This window comes from Alligator mississippiensis, chromosome 1 (genome assembly GCF_030867095.1).
Source record: "Alligator mississippiensis isolate rAllMis1 chromosome 1, rAllMis1, whole genome shotgun sequence".
NCBI classification, from domain to species: Eukaryota; Metazoa; Chordata; order Crocodylia; family Alligatoridae; genus Alligator; species Alligator mississippiensis.
Window position 1 is genome coordinate 353558405 of NC_081824.1, and position 19653 is coordinate 353578057.

Consider the following 19653-nt stretch of genomic DNA (forward strand, 5'->3'; position numbering starts at 1 on the left):
AAATGTTAGTCCTTCTGTCTCTGCAGGTTCTAATACTGCATCTTCCAGTCATGGGGAAAAAGCTCTCATGCAACCATGGTTACAATTTACATAAACTACAGGAAGAAGTCCAAAAGCCCTGTCACATTTCTGTGCAGGTAACAGAGAAGGGACCTTCGCCCAATTCTCAGGCATTTTCCTGATTTTTTTTATTTATTTTTTTACAGCTCTCCAAAGCTCAGATTCACTGTGGTTCTTTCTTGCCCTGTACTGTCCTTTATCAGTATGTCTTTGGAGCTGTAAGCCAGACAGCATCTTCTGTATGCAGATGGATATCCAGAAGCAGGTTAAAGCATCAAAGACCAAAACATGGCTGAAATAGCTGGTTCAGAACAAATGCCTCAGGAACACAAAGCAGGATCTTTCATCTAATCCTCATAGAAGCACCTTGAATCCCCAAGGCTGGCAAACTGGATGCATCTAGGATCTAGGACCTTTCTTGATTATTTATATGCAGGGTTCTCTCTCTTTTCCATGTTAGTTCTCTTACCATATGCCAGTGTTTCTCATGAGTTCAGGTGCAACCAAACCCATTATCTTTAATATCACTGCAAGCATAACTGATTATATTTAAATAGTCAGTGGTGAATGCTGATAAGATGTGACACTCTTAATGAACAAGCATCCTGAATAATCAGATTGTGCAGTGGCTTTTTTTTATTGCAGTTCTTTAACAGTCACTTTGCAAAGGAAAATGTCATTCACCTTTGTTTCCAATAAAGCCTACTTAATTAAATCCATTATAATTAAACAAAAACATTAAAAAAACCCTAATAATAATGTTCAACTGAAACAGGCAAGAACACATTTATGGTCTCATCCATAACCAAAAATCTGTTTTTTTGTTCACTATCTTGTTTGTTCATTATTTTGAGGCTGTTGAACAAAACAGGTATTTCAAGAGATTGGCTTGATTTTTTGCTTTAAGTTGAATGATGGTGATCTACATGCATTTTCCATACAATCATTTCACGGGCAACTGTGTTCCTTAACATATGGAGCAGCATAGTTAGTGGACTGGGACAGTCCACAGGTCCCAACAGATTTTTCTTAAAAAAGACTCAGTATTGCAGTGGCCCAAATTCTCACAACTCCCACTGACATCAGGGCATAGTGCCACACAGCAACAGCAGCAGTAATTGCAGCTCAAAGAACCAAATGGGAATAGGAATGGAAATGCAGGTCTAAGCTATAGAGAAAATAGCTTGCATTCAACTACAAAAATAGGACAACCATTTTAATATTTACTGACAGCTATCTCAAGCTTTGTGAGAATACTGAGAAGCCATCTGAGTACTACTGACAAAGCAGAAATTAAAGTTGAGGAGTCACCCCTGCTGTGAAAGGGCTGCTGATGCACACAGATTCTGTACTGCTTGTCCACCCAGCCATCTGTCAAAAGCTAAATGCAGAAGTACTGAAGGCAGTTCAGTAGGCAAGAGACCTCTACTAAAGGCTGAAACAAACATTGGCTTGAAATCACATATTTGGCAGGTATTGTTTATGCACAGCATCAAACTCTCAGGTGTTATATATCAAGCTTACAACGTTCTGTGGTCTGGCTGACAGGGGTTGGCAATGTTGTGGTAAATATTCTATAAGCTATCATGCTCCTAGTTACAACGGCAAGAAGTTAGCTATGATCCAAATGAACTCCCTTGTAATTCAGAGTAGGAAAAAATACTGAGATTCATGTCTGGACCCATAGAAGAGGGTCTATTTCCAAGAACTACTGATGCAAGAATCATCCCATACTTCCACTACTGTTTGGACAGGCAACTACATAATGAATTCTTTCCAGTACTTGCTATAATCATGGGGAGGTCGGTTTTCAGTTTTAACTTGGTATAAATGCATGACCTTATTATTTTTTCTATTAAAATATAGTATGTACAATAATAAGTGCTAAACTTGTATGCATCTCTTCAGCTCAGTTTGGATATTCAATGAACCAAAGTGTGAAGCTGGTTAAATGAAGTGAATTGGTGCCCGATACTACTTTGTGTTATTCTTCTAAAAGAGTTCTATAAATAGTCGCTGGTTCATGTTCTGGTCTTGCCAGGTCTGTGGTGGATTCTTTAGATTTGGGGAGAGGTATGCTTAAGCCTTCAGAAGACAAGCTTAAAAAAAAGAAAAAGAAAATGTATGAAAAAATAGGTAGAGTTTAGTGTAGATTAATTGCATTTTCTCTCTACAGAAATAAAGGCCTCTCTTCAACTTCCCTGCTCTCAAGTTCCAGGGTGGGGGGCTGCAAAAGAAAGCCAAGATCAAAGCTGGATCCAAAGAAATGACAAGCCAAATGCATTCAGAGTATAACACAGCAAGTATATCACCTGCTCCCCAGATTGCACCACATACACTACAAATTAAATTTACTTTGAATTGCCTCCATGATCTTCCACAAATAGAAGACAGCACATGTCTTGGCTCTCCTTTGCAGCTCTCCTCCATGAGAACTCCTGACCTACGTACCTCCCATTTTTCTTGGTCATTTCAGGGCTCTCAGACACTCGAGTAAGCTCCCCCAGCCATGATCCTCATTCTGTGACTCCTCCCCAGCCATCAGTGGCCACTCTCAGCACTTTGAATTCTCCAGGCAACAGCAAACCCTTCACCTGACTTCCAGAAACAGGAGGCAGTAGCTACAGCTATAGTTAGGGAGCCAGGCAATCAAGAGTGACACAGAGCAGCTCCCAGAAGGCAGAGTTCAAAGAAAAGAATTACTGCAGCTTGTCCTGGCAGCGGGATGCAGACTCCTTATCACTTCAATCCACTCCTCCCTCCTACAAACTAAGCCTATGAACCTGCTAAATTCCTCCCTTAGCTCAACACAGCCACCCCAATTTCTCTCTCTCACTCTCAAATAGCCTTCGTAGTTCCCCTCATCTCCATGGACCCATTCATCTCTATGATTCGCAAGAATTCCAGATTCCACTTCATGGCCCCACACTCTTGTCAATACATTTCAACCTGCTGCCTGCTCTCCTCCTCCCCCCAAAAGCTGAGATTTCCATTTACAAAAGATGCTTTTGAGTAACAGATATTTCTTCCAGCTGCCTAAGATCACATTTTTTTAGTCTGGGAAAATGCTTTTTTTGCTGAGTGCTCAGGACAAACTTTTCAAATGTTGAAAAAAATAAATGGTACTCACTGATGTAGTTGGTCTGAGACAAAAAGAAAAACGAAAAACTCTAAAACTCTTGGTTCAGAGATGGTACTTTCTGGCACTCACTGAAGCATTAATAAAATGTTCAAAGATGCACACTGGATATATACCTACTACACAAACTACTAGCTGCACAGACAAAAAAATTCTTACTGGTAGAGAAATTAAGGTGGGTTGAGAAACATGAATTTTTAAGTGTGTTAAAGGTCATTTAAGCAAATGGCAAGGTGGTAACTTTTCCAAGTATTTGATGCTTAGCTGTATTAAGGGAGAGAAAACATCTTTTTATCTTCAAAATCCCAGATCCACCCTTCTGATATTCTCCATTTATATCCTGCTGCAATGAGCATTTAGTTAAATCCTTTTATTCCAAACATAGGCCCTAATCTTGCAAAAACAAGGATGATTTACCTCTTGCAAATAGACCAATTCAAGTTTATGTTTGACTTTACATCTGGGACTCCATACATACACTAACGAGGGCCTTAGTTTAACGGGGTTTAATATATTATTTTGGTGATTTTCCCCACTTACCACCTTCTCGTTACCCAGATTATTTTTAAAAATACTTCACACCAAGAGAAAACAAGCACAGAACAAAAAACGTTTGGAGCCGAGTCCAAGCCATTTTGAAGATGCTACAAGCCAAATGGGAAGAAACACTTAACTGCATTCTAGGCAAAAATATTCAAGATGTTACACTAGTGTACCTTTTGAATTTGAACACCCTTCCTAGAAATGCTGCCTTATAATGAGATACCACATTTGAAACTACAGAAAAATTGGTTTCGTTGGGAGACCCCAGGGAGCTGAAAACTAGATTTACACTGGGAAGTTCATTTCAATGTCTGGTTAGAAAAAGGCAAATAATTTTTGTTCTTGCCTTTCCCTTGAAATTGTGTGAAATAATGAAATTCCTGATATGAAATATAAAAGGTCCCAATACAAAATTATTCCAATATGCTTTGCTTATGCTGCACTCTTACTTTTAATTTCTTGCATTTGTCGATCCGATCCTCCTCAGTGTATGTAGACAAATACTTTTATTCTGATATTCATATGACCATTTGTTTTTCCATTATGATTCCTATTTTACATCTGATCACTCATTTTGTTCCATATTTAGTATGCCCACATGCTTACCCTAATTTAATTCTATGGTAAATTAGCAACTGACCACTGTTGTGAATCCAAACCCAGCATTCACTCCATCTCCATCCACCAAGTCATCTAACAATATGTACCCCCCTTCTGGTCTCATCCCTGAACTAGAAGAATCCTAGAGGATATTACATGTGCAGCTATGTCTACCTCCTGTAACATCTAATTCAATTTACTTAATTTCTTCCTTCATTTTTAATGCCCCATGGCAGTTGATATGGACACAAAATTTGGTTGATTCTACCTTTGCAATGAGAGTACCTATTTTGATCTTGGTTCCTGACAAGTGCTATTTCTGAGCGGCTGACTCCACCTATCCTTTTTTCTTTCAATGGTATTTCAATTTAGAATTATTTCTTTTGCCTTTCTGTTCTCTCAGATTGCCACACCTCATCCTTTCTTAGTGTGATAATCATCAAATGCATTGATACATAGGTAGCTGCCATATAGTCACAGATTTCTTTTTCCTGTTTGGTATCTTCCCACCTTTCCATTTCTCTCGTGTGTTACCAAGTTATTCATTTTGCTATCATCAAAAACACCATGTGAAAATCTCTTTAAAAAAAACCAGAATTAATTGAATTAAAAATTAGTATTTGATCCTTCGTCACCAAATACAACTGCATAGAGGCAGAGACCTAATGAATATTCCTTCATATTTAAATCATACACCACACACTAGATGAAATGTAACACTTCATTGCATACAAAAAAAAATCATTGTTTAATTACAACAATGTAGCATAAACATAGTAGTAGTCAATATCAGAGCATTATCTGTGACATCTAAACTAAACTTGCATTCTCCACAATTATTGTAAATGGACATCCTAGGTTCCTAAATGATTGGCATTAAAAAGGTTTATACAAAGGCAGTCAGTTGTTTAAGATGTCATATGGCAAGACAAACAAGCACACATCATTAAATACACAGAAATGTTATGCTACATTTTGAACAGCTTAGAACTGAAAAGTGCTTCACATCTCTAGGATAAGAAATGGCTTCAGCTCCTCATCCCTAAATGATGACAGCAAAAAAACCCCATAACAACACCACTACTTTGATAGGTTAAATACACAGTGCCCCATTTATCCATGTTTAGATAAAGTTCCCAATTCAGGTCACAAGGTTTACAAGTTTATATAAAGTACAACAAATTTTGAAAGAAAAAGGTTATGTAGATATTTATTGGTTCTGAAGATCTGAATCTTGCTCTCCCTAACAGAGTTAAGGACAAAAAGCTACATACACTGCATCAACTTTTTCTTTAAAAAAAATGCCCTCTTCCAAATCAATTTTGAACAACAGGCTGTTAAACCAGTTATTAACTGCTTAATTTTAATAATTTAAGGCATATTCAGTAAGATATCAGTACCGGGATACTATCAGAAATGAGAATAGTCACTAGCTACCACACATACTAAGTGTCAGCAAATTTACACTCTACACTTTAAAATACAACATAAAATAAAGATCATATTATGACAGAAGTTGTTCCTGAGTTAAAATTTGTTCGAGACTAAGATTAAAATACTCTCCTTTTACATTTTTCCTCTGGAATGTTTGTATGAACAACAGAAAATGATAATGTACACTGAAATATAAGCTGAACAAACCACTTAGATTTCAACGTCTGAACTTAACAAGTTCCACACACCTGAAGAAAACTCAACATTTTTAACAAGTAAACTTTTCAGGTCCAGAAGTTCTAATAAGTATTGAGCTTTTCTAAAAGCTCAATTAACACACCCCAATATGTTGTCTTTTAAGCAAGTCTACTCCTTAATGACTCTGGGGAGACCAATGGGCAAATTTGGGAGCATGAAGTTAAGTCCCTAACTGTTCAACTAGACAGGCATTTAGGGAATTTATACAGGGACCTTTTAGTTCTTGGACACGCCGGAGATCTACTCAGCATGGGAGCAGACGCACACTGCGCTGCATCGCATGCAGTTGTATAAATGCCGGAATGCATGTCAGCGTGGAGAAAATGGTGGCAATGCGTTTTTGAACTAAAGCACCTCCAAGATGTTTTAGTTCAAAAGCACACCTCCGCTATTTTCTTTGCGCTGATATGCATTTTGCCACTTATACAAGTGTAAGCGTCACAGCACTGGGCAGTTTTCAAAGTGCCTGGTGCTGTGGTGCTTGCATGTGTAAAAATGCCCGTAGGTGCATTTGGAGCTCTACAATTCAGGCTTGCAAGCTGTAAGATGAATCCCACTATTTTTAAAGGTTAATATTCTTACCCTACTCCTTAAACAAAAAAACCCTTCTATCTTTTCTCAGCAAATCAATTTTCAAAGTAGCTTTCCATCAGAGAGAAACTGTAAACTAAGTACGACAATTTATTTTGTCTAAATGTTTTAGACACCAATTCATCAAGTTTTAGACAGTTGTTTAGGTCATAGTTTGAAATTAGGTATGCACTTAAGTGCTTTATTCAATCAGTGCTATATCTGTTGTCACTTAAGTCAATCAAATAACTTGAGTATATAGCTGGTTATGATACAGTTCCACCTCTCTCTCTCTCTGGACAGTTGGAAAAAAAAACACAAGTGACTGGAATATATTGTTTAAAGGCATGGAGAATGCACCTCAAATAATGTAATGACTAAAGTGGAATAAAATTGTGTCTTCTAGGGCTCAGTCCCAAATTTACTGAAATTAATGGAAGTCTAACTATTACAGGCTGTAGATTAGACAAAGAGGGTGCATCATGAAAAACAATATGCAATACTGTAGCATTTTCTACTCTAAATTCAGAAAAACACTGCAGTTACTACATGCATAAAGACCTGGGGAATTAGTGTACTTAATGGTGTTCACTGTATGCATTGTAGAACATCCAATCTGAGACAGCTGCAAAATGACAACAATTGAGTGTAATGAACTACAAAAAAAAACAGGTATCAGTTACAAACCTTATTTCCAAATCTGCTTCTGTTTGTTTGTTCTGGGATGAAAACAGTAATATAGCTTGTGTTTCCTGTGAAAAGGTAGGGATGGAAAGAATATTCTTCCACCAAGGGTGTTCTGAATAAAAATGTCCTGTATTATGGTAGAAAAACTAAATTCTGACTTTAGATTGGCCTAGTTCAAATAGCCTACACACAAAGGTTAGTCTAAAATTTTATTTTAATTGGTTACGGTGACCATAGAATAAATAGTACAATTTATTCACAAAATCTAAATTAGGACATTTTTTGCTTGGACAAAAACTGATAAAACGGTATGTTCCATTAAATTATCAGCTAGCTGTATGTTTACGTACATGCACAACAATAGAAAATGTAGTACATGAACATCTAAAAATTACAGTCATTATAAAAACAGGCAAGTAAATCAGTATTTATTTGGCCAAAATAGTGTTGTATATTAGTGCTCCATACAAGTGTAAATAAATACAAGTCATGGCCCATTAGAAATTAATTTTAAATAAAAATGGTGTCAATCTACAATTTTTATTTAATACTGTTTTTTTTTTTTATAAAAAGTATTGTAAACTGTTTTTAATGCTTGCACAGACATAAATAATGTTAAATGATTTAAATACACTGATCAACAGGAGAACAGGGTTTGAAGAATAGTGTATGTGATAAGTATGGTACTTTAAGACAAACCTACAGATAATACAGAAAGAACTTTGATTTTAGGTGAGTGTATTGCCATCATTTCTAACACTTGTGACCATTATAATAATAAAAGGAGGGGGGAAAGTATGAGATGTGCAAGGATTTTTGGCGGGTGACATCTTTTATTGGACCAACTGCATAGTTGGGATAAAGATAGACAAGCTTCTGAATGTAGGACATTCTATTTCAGGCCCTGCATTCAAACGCTTGTCTATCTTTATCCCAACTACGCAGTTGATTTGATAAAATATGTCACCCACAAAAAATCCTCACGTCTCACAATTCCTGGACCATCATGGCTACAACATCAATCCGACACTACCTGAAAAAAAAAAAAAAAAAATGTTGTATCAGCTCTGATACATCAATCACACATGCATTCAAAATTACAGATATTTACAAGAAAAATACATATTTAAAATAAAAAGCCACTGAAAACATGGACTTTTAGTCAGGTGCTGCACTTTATGCAAAATGAGGTAATTTAGAGGCAAACAAATTCAGTTAAGTAGATTTCAGGATCTATGGTCTCCACACCTAACAGTACATACTGCTTCAGTGAATAGTTTGACTGCTTCTATATATTACAAGCAAGAAAAATCACTAGATCCAGTTAGATTCTGCTGTGTAGTGCTCTTGATGCAACACTGACCTAGTGTCAGAAGGCTTCCCAGCTTGGTTTGAAACTGATCTTTCAATAGAAAGAAACAATGATCAATTAGTTATAAATTGGTTTCATCCCAAGACGGATCATTCATATTCTTTAAAACTTTCCTAACAAGCTTTTCCAGGTCCTTGCGAGCTCTTTGCTCTTCTTCTAATGATTTCTTCATCTTCTTGTTATCCTGTTAAACAGAAGACAAAGACTATGAACCTTTTTCATCCATAAACACCAAAATGTATGCTGACAAATGAAGGATCACGAGGGCTCTAAGTAAAAAAAGTCTGCTACTGAATTTGCTACAGCCAAATATAGATTATTTTGTATTATACATATTTAGTTTTTAAAAATTAATTACATAATTTGACACAAGGAAACACAAATGTATAATGGAAAGTAGATTTAAGAAGGGCGTTTAAAGCATACCAATCAGTGTTAGTAAAATGTATCCATAATCAAGTATAAGGAAAATAAAATATGACCATAACAACCACAAGCTCTCTTTAAGAATATCTTATACCTAGAAGTTCTTCAAGGCTCTTTCCCCTAACTAGTTTTACAATCACAGAACTACTTATAAGTTCACAATAGCTTTAAAGAGTGCTTTGCTTCAAAAGCTTGTCTAACTTTAAATCTCAACTGTGCAGTCAGTCCAGTAAAAGGTATCACCCACAAAAAATCCTTGCCTCTTGCATAATTCCTGGATCACCACACCTACAACACCACTCCAACAGCAACTTTAATCGAGAAAGGAGGTACTGGTTAGGATATTCATATCAACTATTATACTTATCGAATTATTATTCAGTTCTGTCATTTTACTTCCAGCTAGGTGACCACCAGTTAAAATCAAAGGTACTTAAATTTGTACTGTTTCACCAGTGAATGAATGTAGCAGGAATTTTTTTGTTTGAAACTTCAGCCTGCAACATCTGCACAGGAGTGCTACCAATTGAATCACGCTGAAGCTCACACTGTTCAATTCAGTGGAACCAGAATTGACTGTGGTAACTGCTGGGGAAGTGACTGAAACTACAAAAATTACACTTAAGTGGCATTATTGAGGGTTTATGACTGTTTATCAGTAACCATTGTAAATCTAGAGGTCCTCACCAGTTTCCCAAAAGCTGTTTGAAAATTATATATTTACAGTGAGCAGTTACTGCTTCTTTTCTCCATCATCTAGTTACGAGAAAGAAAAGGGTGATCTCTCCCAGACACAGACCTCACTTATTATCCATGTCTACTGTAACTCTGGAGCTATGATTTTGAACAACCTGGAAACCAAAGCTAGTAAGTACTGTGGCCCCCACTTCTGCTGTGGTATATCTATCTCACTTCAACTGCATACAACCAGTACACTGAAATCTACAATAGCAGCCTGTGAGTTCCCAGACAGAGTGTAAAAGGAGTTGATTTCTACCTCTGAAGTCCTAAGCTGGTTGTAACTTGCCTAGTTCAAAACTTTACCTCTATCCCCTTGCTCAGGACATTGCCGCAGTAAAGATTGGTGGAGACTTTCAAACTGGAACTTCCTTTGGCCTATAAGACCAAGAAACACTTAGCAAGTTTGTCTCTTGACTTTAAAATCCATCCCTTTTCTTACCTGCAAATTGTCCAGTTGAATTAACCCTTTAGATATTATGAACAGCCCATACAGCTGAGGCAGCAACCAATTTAATAGATTTCATAGACATTAGGGCTGGAAGGGACCTCGTGAGATCACTGGGTCCAGCCCCTTGCCCAAGGGGCAGGAAAATATTTGATGTTTGGAAATGAAAGCAACGACACAGATTTCCATTTACAATCACTAAGGGATCTGCAGGAACTGATACGCAGGCATTTGTCTTATGGATTGACTGCTGTGTTATAAACAAATGCAGCTGGTTTGATGTTTTTGTCTTAACTGGATTATATTTTTAATGGTCTACTGAAAATATCTGGAGCCTGGGATAAGCATTTTTATACACTGAAATCAGCATAAATTCATATTTTTTATACAGCAATGGGTATACATCAGGGTACACGTATTTAAGAAGTAACCAGGTATTAGGCCCGCGCAAAGTGGCTACTATTCGCTGCAGATTCAGCCAATGCAGGGAACAGCAATTCGATTCGGTGATGAGAATCATTGTCCTGAATCGATTCAGCCGAATCTGATTCAGCGATTCGGCTGCTGCTGAACCTCCGAAATCAGCCAGGCCCATCCCCCCAAGCCCAGGACTGGCTACCCTGCCTGCCCAAGCCCCTGGCATTTATTAAAAAAATCCCCAACTCAGCGGGTGCTGCCAGGGAGAGGGCGATCCCCACTGCCCCCCACTGTGTGAGGGGCTCTGCATGAGAACTCCTCCTGCTCCCACCATGGCTGCCCCATCCACTGCAGCTCCGGCCCTTTAAAAAAAGAAACCAAAAAACCCCCAGACCCACCACCCCTGCCACGGTGGGGGGCGATCCCCGCTGCCCCCTGCCACATGGGGGGCTCTGTACAAGCCCCCTGAAGCCCCGAGGCTGCTGCAGGAGCAGTAAGCACCAGGGCTTTTCTTTAAAGGGCCGGGAGCTAGGGCTGGCGGGGCTGGGGGAGGTCGGAAGGCTCATGCAGAGCCCCCCCCATCAGCATGAAGCAGTGGGGAGCAGCAGGGATCATCCCCTGCCCGGCAGCACCTGGTGAGCACCAGGGCTTTTCTTTAAAGGGCCGGGAGCTGGGGAGGGCTGGGCACCTGTGGGAGGCTGGGGGAATGGGCGAGGGGGTCAAGGGGCCTAGGGGAGCAGGCAGGGGGTGGGGGCTGGCAGGGGCCCCCCCATGGTCCCCTCCTCTCCTTCCCACCCGTAGTACTTACCAGTTCTGAGTCGGCTGCAGCTCCTTGCTGCAGCCACCGGGGACTGTCCGAATCAAAGCTCTCCAAATCTTTTCTGAAGATTCAGAGAGCTTTGAATCAATGTGGACCTTTAAATTGGTCCCTGATTAGATTTGGATTCACAATCCGAAGCTTCACACAGCCCTACCATGCATGTATTCTGCAGAGACGGTAAGAGAGATGCATGGTATGTCAGCCTATACAGTTGGGTCAGGTAAAATTACAAAAATCTGTTTTGTAGCATACAGGAAAATATTCCAACTAATATGTTTATGGGCCCAGGACATAACCATTTATCTATTTTACATACTGGAAAAAAAGAGGCAAATGCAATGGGTTTTATGTATATGAGGTAAATGAGGCTGTGCAATAATGGACAACTGGCTCAAAGAAACTGGATCCCATGCATCAGTCTCTCTTTTAAGTACCAACATGAACATTAATTTAACAAGGAAACCAGCTATATTTTACTTTGCCCTTCTAGAAGGAAGTAGACAAAAGTAACTGCTAATTTAAGTAAGTATACAGGCTTGGTCAGTTATTCTGGCCAAAAAAAAAAAAAAAAATACCCACACAAAAGCACCAGAGCAGCAATGACTTATCTAATTTTAGCTGTTCTTAAGAATAAGGCTATTCGTACACTGCATCTATTTTTCTTTAGCAAAGGCTTTACTAAATAAAGCACTAGCCAGAGCAGGCCTCACCAGCAAACCTGACCAACGTATGAACTTCTTACATAAAAAAAGAAACTCGGTATATGGACCAGTTGTGTATTTCCACCAAAAGATGGGAGGAGGAGAAGGTGGTACAAGAATAATCCAGTACCAGGATGAAAAGGCTGGAATGGGAAGACCCAGGTAAGAATGTAAAAAAGCCCCTGGCACAGAACAATTTCAGATATTCAAGATGCAGATTAAATGCAACACACGGTTTGTTTTGATGACTATATAAGGGGAATTGGGAAGCAGGGAAACGTTTGTAGCAGCCTTACAGAGCCTGAATAGTGTTGTGCCAGCTATTTTATCACAGGTACAAATGCCTTAACTCCTGGTCTGATGTACTTGTTAGGACAAAACGTGTTAAAGCTGTGCTTGTAAACAATAAACCTGGTCTCTAATCTTTGCCATGGAACTGAGACTGTGATCATTCTTTAAAACAAGATTGGTTTAGGAACCTCTGGATGAAACATTTGCCAGCATCACAGTTCCTGGCACTTCAACACTGACAACACATCAATAACACCCAGCCAGGATAACAGCAACAAGGATGCTGATAACCCCAGACAGAGTGTCTGTGTGTGTCAAGAGAGAGAGACACACACACACACACACACACACACACACACACACACACACACACACACACACAGATAGAGCTAGAGAGAGAGGTCTTACAATCAAAATAATTATTAGCATAGGTTATCTACCAAGATAAGTAATGTGTGCACAACAAAGTCCCAGGTCTGCCAAACACTCATATGCGAGTGGTTCCATTTAACTCAGTAGGATACTCAGTATCAAGCACTTTACATGAAGCACATATTTAGTCACTGGCTAGATACAGATATTCATGTCTGCCAGAATAAAATTTTAGTAGAAAAACAGCCCGAGAGCTGGACTGTACAGGGGTTCCTCCATCCCCAGGCCTGGAGAGCTTCACTGGCAAGCTCTCTAACCAGCAGACACTTAAAGGGCTGCTCTGTGGGCCACCCCACTTTTAGGGGAGCCCATTAATTGACAGCCTGGCCTGAGAAGGGGGCAGACTGTCAAGTGACAGTTGGCAGCTGCAGAAAAGCAGTAGTGCCCCACACAGCTGGAGAGGGCTCCCACCCCAGGAGAATGCCCCTCTACCACTCTACCCCACCAACGAGGCTGATTCAGGGAAGTGCAGGGAGAGGGGCAGGTGTACAGAAGCCTGCCTTGCTGCCCTTGCACTGTTCTGGGCTGACCCAGAGGTAGGGACATTTTGCTGTAGAGGCAGCAACTGAAAAACCAACGCAGCCAAGAGCAAGGCATGTAGAAGTTTCCCGAAGCCAGACTCCTGGCCTCTCCAACTTTTAAACTGCTGCACTCATCTCCCAGCTGAGGCAAAGGAAAGCCAATGGAGTTGAAAGCCAAGCTTGCATATCCACCTGCCAGTCATGCTGGGTTTTCAATCACCACCCCCACCTCTCAGCAAAAGGGTGCGTGGGAGAGCAGGGGTGGGGGACATGTGCAAGCTGGCAGGAGGCAGTGGTCCCTGAACTCGGTTCCTGGCAACCACACAGAGGGAGTGCTGTGATAATGCCCTTCCCTGCTTCTCACACTAGGAACTTAGGGCGTTTATAGATGTGCTCAGGGATGCCAGGAGAAACGGGGTTCTATTAGCACAGCTCTGAAAACTACGCTAATTAAAGCACCTGTAGCGCCACGTGTATCAGTGTCTCCATGCTGAAAAATGGCAATGGGGCACTTTAAAGCTTGAATGAGCTTTAGTTTAAGAGCACCCCACCACCAATTTTCAGTGCAGGGACAAAGATGCACATGATGCTGAAGTCTGCTGGAGCATGGTAATTACCACCAATAAGTCTTGGGAAGGCACGGGAGACTTTCCCCCAGCTCCACTCCTCCTGGTCCCCAGATGGCCCAGTTCCTAGGAGGAAGTCCCAGAAGCCATTTAACCCTGGCTGTTTCCAAATTCTCTCCCTCTCCCCACCTCCACCCTCCAGACTGGCCATTTTTGCTTTGGAAGAAAAAACTTGAAAGTCTGGACACTTTTTTTCCTACCAGGAGAACACCAATATTCCTGGTAGAAACTGAACAACTGTATATAGCCATTATTATTGTTTAGCATTCATATTATGGCTCAGCTCGTGGATCTAAGCCTTAACGTGCTAGACACAAGGCAATGAGGTAAAGTATTTTGCTGAATCCAGCCTATTGTCCAATTCCAGTTACACCAGTGCAAGTTCATTTACTTTGAATGTAAATAAATGAAGACTGACAATATCCAATACTTGACTAAATGTTTGCATTCTATTTATAACAGCTATATACATTTCTGCATACTTGGACACCCTTTACTCTGTACCAAAGGACTTTTGTTTGCTGATTTCAAGTTTCCACATCCTTTTTTACCTGTAAGGTTAGGCACTGAAAACATGCGCTTCCATGCTAAGAAAGCAGTTGCACATTTCATACTATTTACCTATGGGAAATCTACCAGATGTCTCACTTATATAATGAATAAAAAAATCTGTGCTTTGTGGTTTTTAAACAGGAGCTATCTGAGAGAAAGGATATAAATCAATGGGCTGGAATGGATCCAAACTCATGTACAAATGCAGAGAGGCATAGCCAGCTCATTGAGCATGATGTTGGTGAGAGGAAAGGATGGCCTTCCTGAAGCAGTGTTAACTCCATAGCAGCAGCAGCAGCAGCCCTGTAGCCAGGCTCCCGAAGAGCCAACCTTGGTACCCCGTTCACTCCCACCAACCCCACTCAATACGTATATAGTAGGTAGAGGCTTGTGCCTGCTGTGACAGATTCCCTGGGGTAGGAACATCATTCCACTTGCCCCACATGCCTCCTGCCTCCCCCAGAAACATCATCAATTGGAATGGTCTGACAACTATAGCCAATCTCTGAAGCTTATGCTTTTCTTGTGTGTTCATTATTTGCCTTGATTTTCTGAATGTCCACTTGGGCTAACCACCTCAGATTCTAAATCTAATCCTAAATTGGAGTATATTCCTGCTGAAAAATAGCAAATCTCGCAAATTTAATAATCATGCCTGATGTTAATTAAGTACAATATATGTATTATTTACCAACCTGTCTTAGTTCCTGTACTTCATCCTTTAATGCATACACCGTGTCAACAAGGCTTCTAAAATAAAAATATTAAGAACCGTTACAATACTTTCATTAAAGGTAAATGGATTATTTAGCAGATTTATGGAGTATAATCAAAATATATTAGTACCATTAAAATAAAAGCCAATCATTATGAATGGGAGTAGCAAAAGAATCAGTAACTACTCAAACTTTTGGATTGTACTATCCCTTGCTATAGGACATTCAATTACAATACAAGTTTTATAAGAGAAGGATGTGTCAAAATATACAGCATAATTCATGTCACTGTATTTTTCAGCAACAGACTGTGGATCTCTAGGAAGTTATGTTATAAATACTAAATGGGCATTATAAATTAAAGTCACAAACTTAAGAGTAGTCTGAAAAGTGATAACATGAGAAAACACCTAGTTCCCTAGTCATACAGGGAAATACAATAAACTTAATTCCCAACTGACCTAGAAAGAAGAAATCATCAAGGAAAGAAAGGAAGAAAGAAAGAAAAAGTAAAAACAGCTAAAAGCCAGTCAAATACATGAAATGGGGCTGGCAATTAATCCTCTGGTCAACCAGCAAAGAATTCCACTAATGCTAATCTTAACCCTATTGCCACTAAGTAAAATGCTAAAAACCAAGTGTATAACTCAAATGATTTTTTCTGTGAAAGTCTGAAGTTTACTGTTTTAATCCACCATTCATTAGAAATTCTTACTTCTCTTCTATAACAGTCTGGCCATTACTTTTTGTTTCTTCTACAATAATTTTCTCTTCCTCTGGAAGCAGCACTTGGGGAGTAGATTCTTTACGAGAACCTGTTACAAAAAAAATAAATACATTGCAAAATCAACAATATGTGAACAATGAGAGATATTCTGAAAGAGTTTATTTTATATAACTGCCTGACATACTTATGAACAGAGCATTTTGCTTCAAGGTTTTTCTCTCCTGAACACCAGCTTTAGCTAATTTAACAATCTTTTTCAATATGATCTGGATTTAAAAAAAAACCCAAACAGTTCTGACCTATTTCTTCTGTTTTACTGGTGATGGAACTCCTCAGTGTAGCCCACAGTCCTGCTATACCAAAACCAATCAAGGCACAGTACAATATGCTCTCTAAACATATAAAAATTCTATGTGAATTCACCAAAATCAAGTAAATAAGAGATTTGTGTCTTTATCCATATAGTTCATTGTAATTAAAGTCTGTGGATCCAATTCTGGTCTCCTTTATACTAGCATAAATTCAACTATGGATTTATTTAATTGACATAAATCCAATTACTCCAATGAAACAAATGCTTTTGCTAGTGTGAATCAGGTAGAAGAACTTGTTGAATGTATAGTTTAAGGGGCACATACGAGATCAATTCCATGCGAGTGGAAGAGGAACAGGAAGAAATAATTCCCCCTCCCCCCCCCCAAAAAAAACCTAGTCCTCAAATTCACACATAACATAGTTATACATACACACATATATACGTATACACACACACACAGATAAATTTATGTCAATTAGATACATATAGATATAGCTATATATTTTAGTTTGATGCTTTTTACTCATAATAAATGACAACCAAATTAAATTAATTAAAACAATTACATAGAGTACATGTTTTTAACAGATACATTTTTTTAAGTTTTAGAGAACTGGCTTGACACTAAACTCAAAACATCAGCAGATTTTCCTATGTACATTTTTACTATCATTACAAAATTATACTTCTGTAAGATAATTTCTGTAAATTAAGAAGTGGTTCTAATTAAGACTGTACTTCTTTGTGGGCAGGTGTGCTTTGCAGCAAATTGCACTAGAAGTGAAAGCTAATTAGGCTGCAACAAATCATTACCTAAAAGATTTGTAAATGAAGTGCTGCTGAAGCATTTGATCAGAATCTATATATTTGGCAAAATAAAGTAGATAAAGAGTTGGAACTGTTGCATATTTACTCCAAAATGGTATTTTTTTTAAATGACAGATCATTCCAATTCATCATTATGGTTTTCCATTAACTTGGAATATCTTGATTTTAGCATGATTTGAGATTACACCCAATAAATGCGCATTGTTGGAAGCAGATATGTTGGTAGAAATTAGTCAGTTCTTGATGACCAGCTGCTTCATTACACCATTGCCTTTCCTTCATAGTTGTTAACAAAACAATCTCTAAACAAGTGAAAGAAAAAAGTGAACCCAATGAAAGATATGAACCACCAGAACCTTTGCAATCAGACTTTTCAAGAACCATTGAGTCAACAGCAAAAAAACAGAATGCTGCCTACTGATTAAAGACAAGCAAGCTATTCTAGCGAGGAAAAATAATTTAAGGGAGAGTTTTATATCCTTAAGGACTGTCGTACATCATAAAAATGGGGAAAACGTTTTGAAAGTTTGTACAATAAGAAAATCGTGTTTTTCAGTGCAGGAGTGGCTTGAATCATGACAATTTTGAAGTTCTTAATGGGGCGGTGAAAGTTATTTCTGTACTTGAGCTGTCCATCATAACTTCATACAGTGCAAAATTATCTGTCTTGTGCCTGTTCCAGTTGATTGACTAACATGCAAGGAAATATGTCTGTAGGCTGCCCTAGGAGACTGAGCTAAAAATGATTTTAAGAGGCTAGTTAATGAACTGTTGGCACTTGGTATCAGAACTCAGGACCCAAACTCAGCTCCAAGCACCTTAACAGAAAACAAAATTTGACCTGAGAAAGCAAAGCATCTTGTGCTTTTCTCCAGTGATTCTCTCAGTCAACTGGAGCACTATATAGCATTTTATCTCCATACAGAGCAGCATCCAATTCTCTTTGCCAGAGGTAAGTCATACTAATATGAAGTCCTTACAGGGGTGTGCGTGTATGTATACACAGTTATAACGTTTTCTTTTTTTAGCTGCTCTCTTCATGCTATCCCCATATTACACAGCACACATACACATCAACACATGTATACGATATGCATGTATATCTCTATATAATACATATATACACGTATACAAAGATATATGCTAATGCATACATAACCATCAAAATTGAAGGCATCTCCTGCCAGTGATGTAGAATGTTTAAGCACAATTTTATAAAAAGAAAGCCATCATAAAAATGCCCTATGTAATATACTATGTAGACACATACACACCATTTGTGTAAAAAGACACTTTCTATTTTACTGATCTTTTCATGCCACATGAGAATACTGAGAGTATGTCACTGTCACTCTTGCTGCACTGACAGGCTTAGTAATACTTCTTCACTATTATCCATTACACAACTTTCACTGCTCTGATCTCAGATGAGATTAGCTTGTTCACCACTAAGAAAAATTATTTTCATTTTCTCATGTTCTTCTTGCACTTCATGGGCTCTTGCTAATAGCCTACTAGAAATAAAAGGATACCAAAGTAGCATTTTTCATCTTACACTGAGACCTTCATTATGCAGATTCGCACAGTATATGAAAAATGGATAAATGTAATATGACAATATAAAATAGAACAACCTGCTTTATTACCCTGCTGACCCTTACCAATAGCATGGCTGTTATTCAAATGAAGAAAGAGTAGACTGGCACATTATTATTTTATTATTATTATTATTCAATAACCTATTCAAATGCTCAGCTATACAGAGGTTGCTATATTCAGTTGCTAAGCATGCATGTAAAATCAGTCAATCTCAACCAGAAAGTTAAATTTTCTTAAAAGGAGTTGGAGTGCTTAAATACCTTGCACACACTAAAAAAAAAATTAACATTCCAAGGGTGACAGGCTCTGAAGATACCACATAATATAGCACCCATATGGCAGTCCAGGAGACAGGCAACCTTAAAACAGGGTCTCAGAGCTGCCTAAATTAAGTCAAGAGCTCTTCCAGGTCCCAGAGCAGTGTGAGATCAGGATGGTCTAAAGGTGGCTCAATAGTCACTATCCTTACCCCAACACTGACAACTGGGCTGTACTACATAGGTCCTATCTTTGCAGTAAATTTACTGTGCTTGGCAGCAGCACTTTCAAGTACACCATAGTGTGCATGACAGAACATCTCAAATGGCAAGTAGCATAGCTGTGTTTGTGCGAGCCCATGGGTGTGCTAATTAGCGTGGGGACAGGCTAAGTAGTGCTAGCACTCAGCAGTCCTAACTAGCCCATTCATATACAGGAAGGGCTACTTGGCTTGCAGTTTCGGAAACAGCTGGCCCAGCAAGCTGTAACATGCTAGCTGAAACTTAAAATGTTCGTCTGAAGTTGTACTCCTATATAGGCCTATGGAAATCAACGGAATTGAACACGTCAGTAA

General features: G+C 38.9%; 1 protein-coding gene across 5 annotated transcripts in view; it reads right to left on the reverse strand.

Annotated features, from left to right (window-relative positions):
* Positions 1 to 5049: 5049 nt before the first annotated feature.
* Positions 5050 to 19653, reverse strand: part of ARHGEF7 (Rho guanine nucleotide exchange factor 7) — a 184083-nt gene continuing 169479 nt past the window's right edge. For 2 of the 5 annotated variants that reach the window (XM_059721069.1, XM_059721071.1), the window contains 4 exons: positions 16067 to 16166; positions 15331 to 15385; positions 10134 to 10205; positions 5050 to 8847 (listed from right to left, as the gene is read on the reverse strand). In XM_059721069.1, coding sequence (XP_059577052.1) covers positions 8725 to 8847; positions 10134 to 10205; positions 15331 to 15385; positions 16067 to 16166 — 350 coding nt within the window. In that variant the 3' untranslated portion in view covers positions 5050 to 8724. The remainder of the gene's footprint in view (positions 8848 to 10133; positions 10206 to 15330; positions 15386 to 16066; positions 16167 to 19653) is intronic. The other 3 variants (XM_059721073.1, XM_059721070.1, XR_009459199.1) reach the window with 2 other exon arrangements.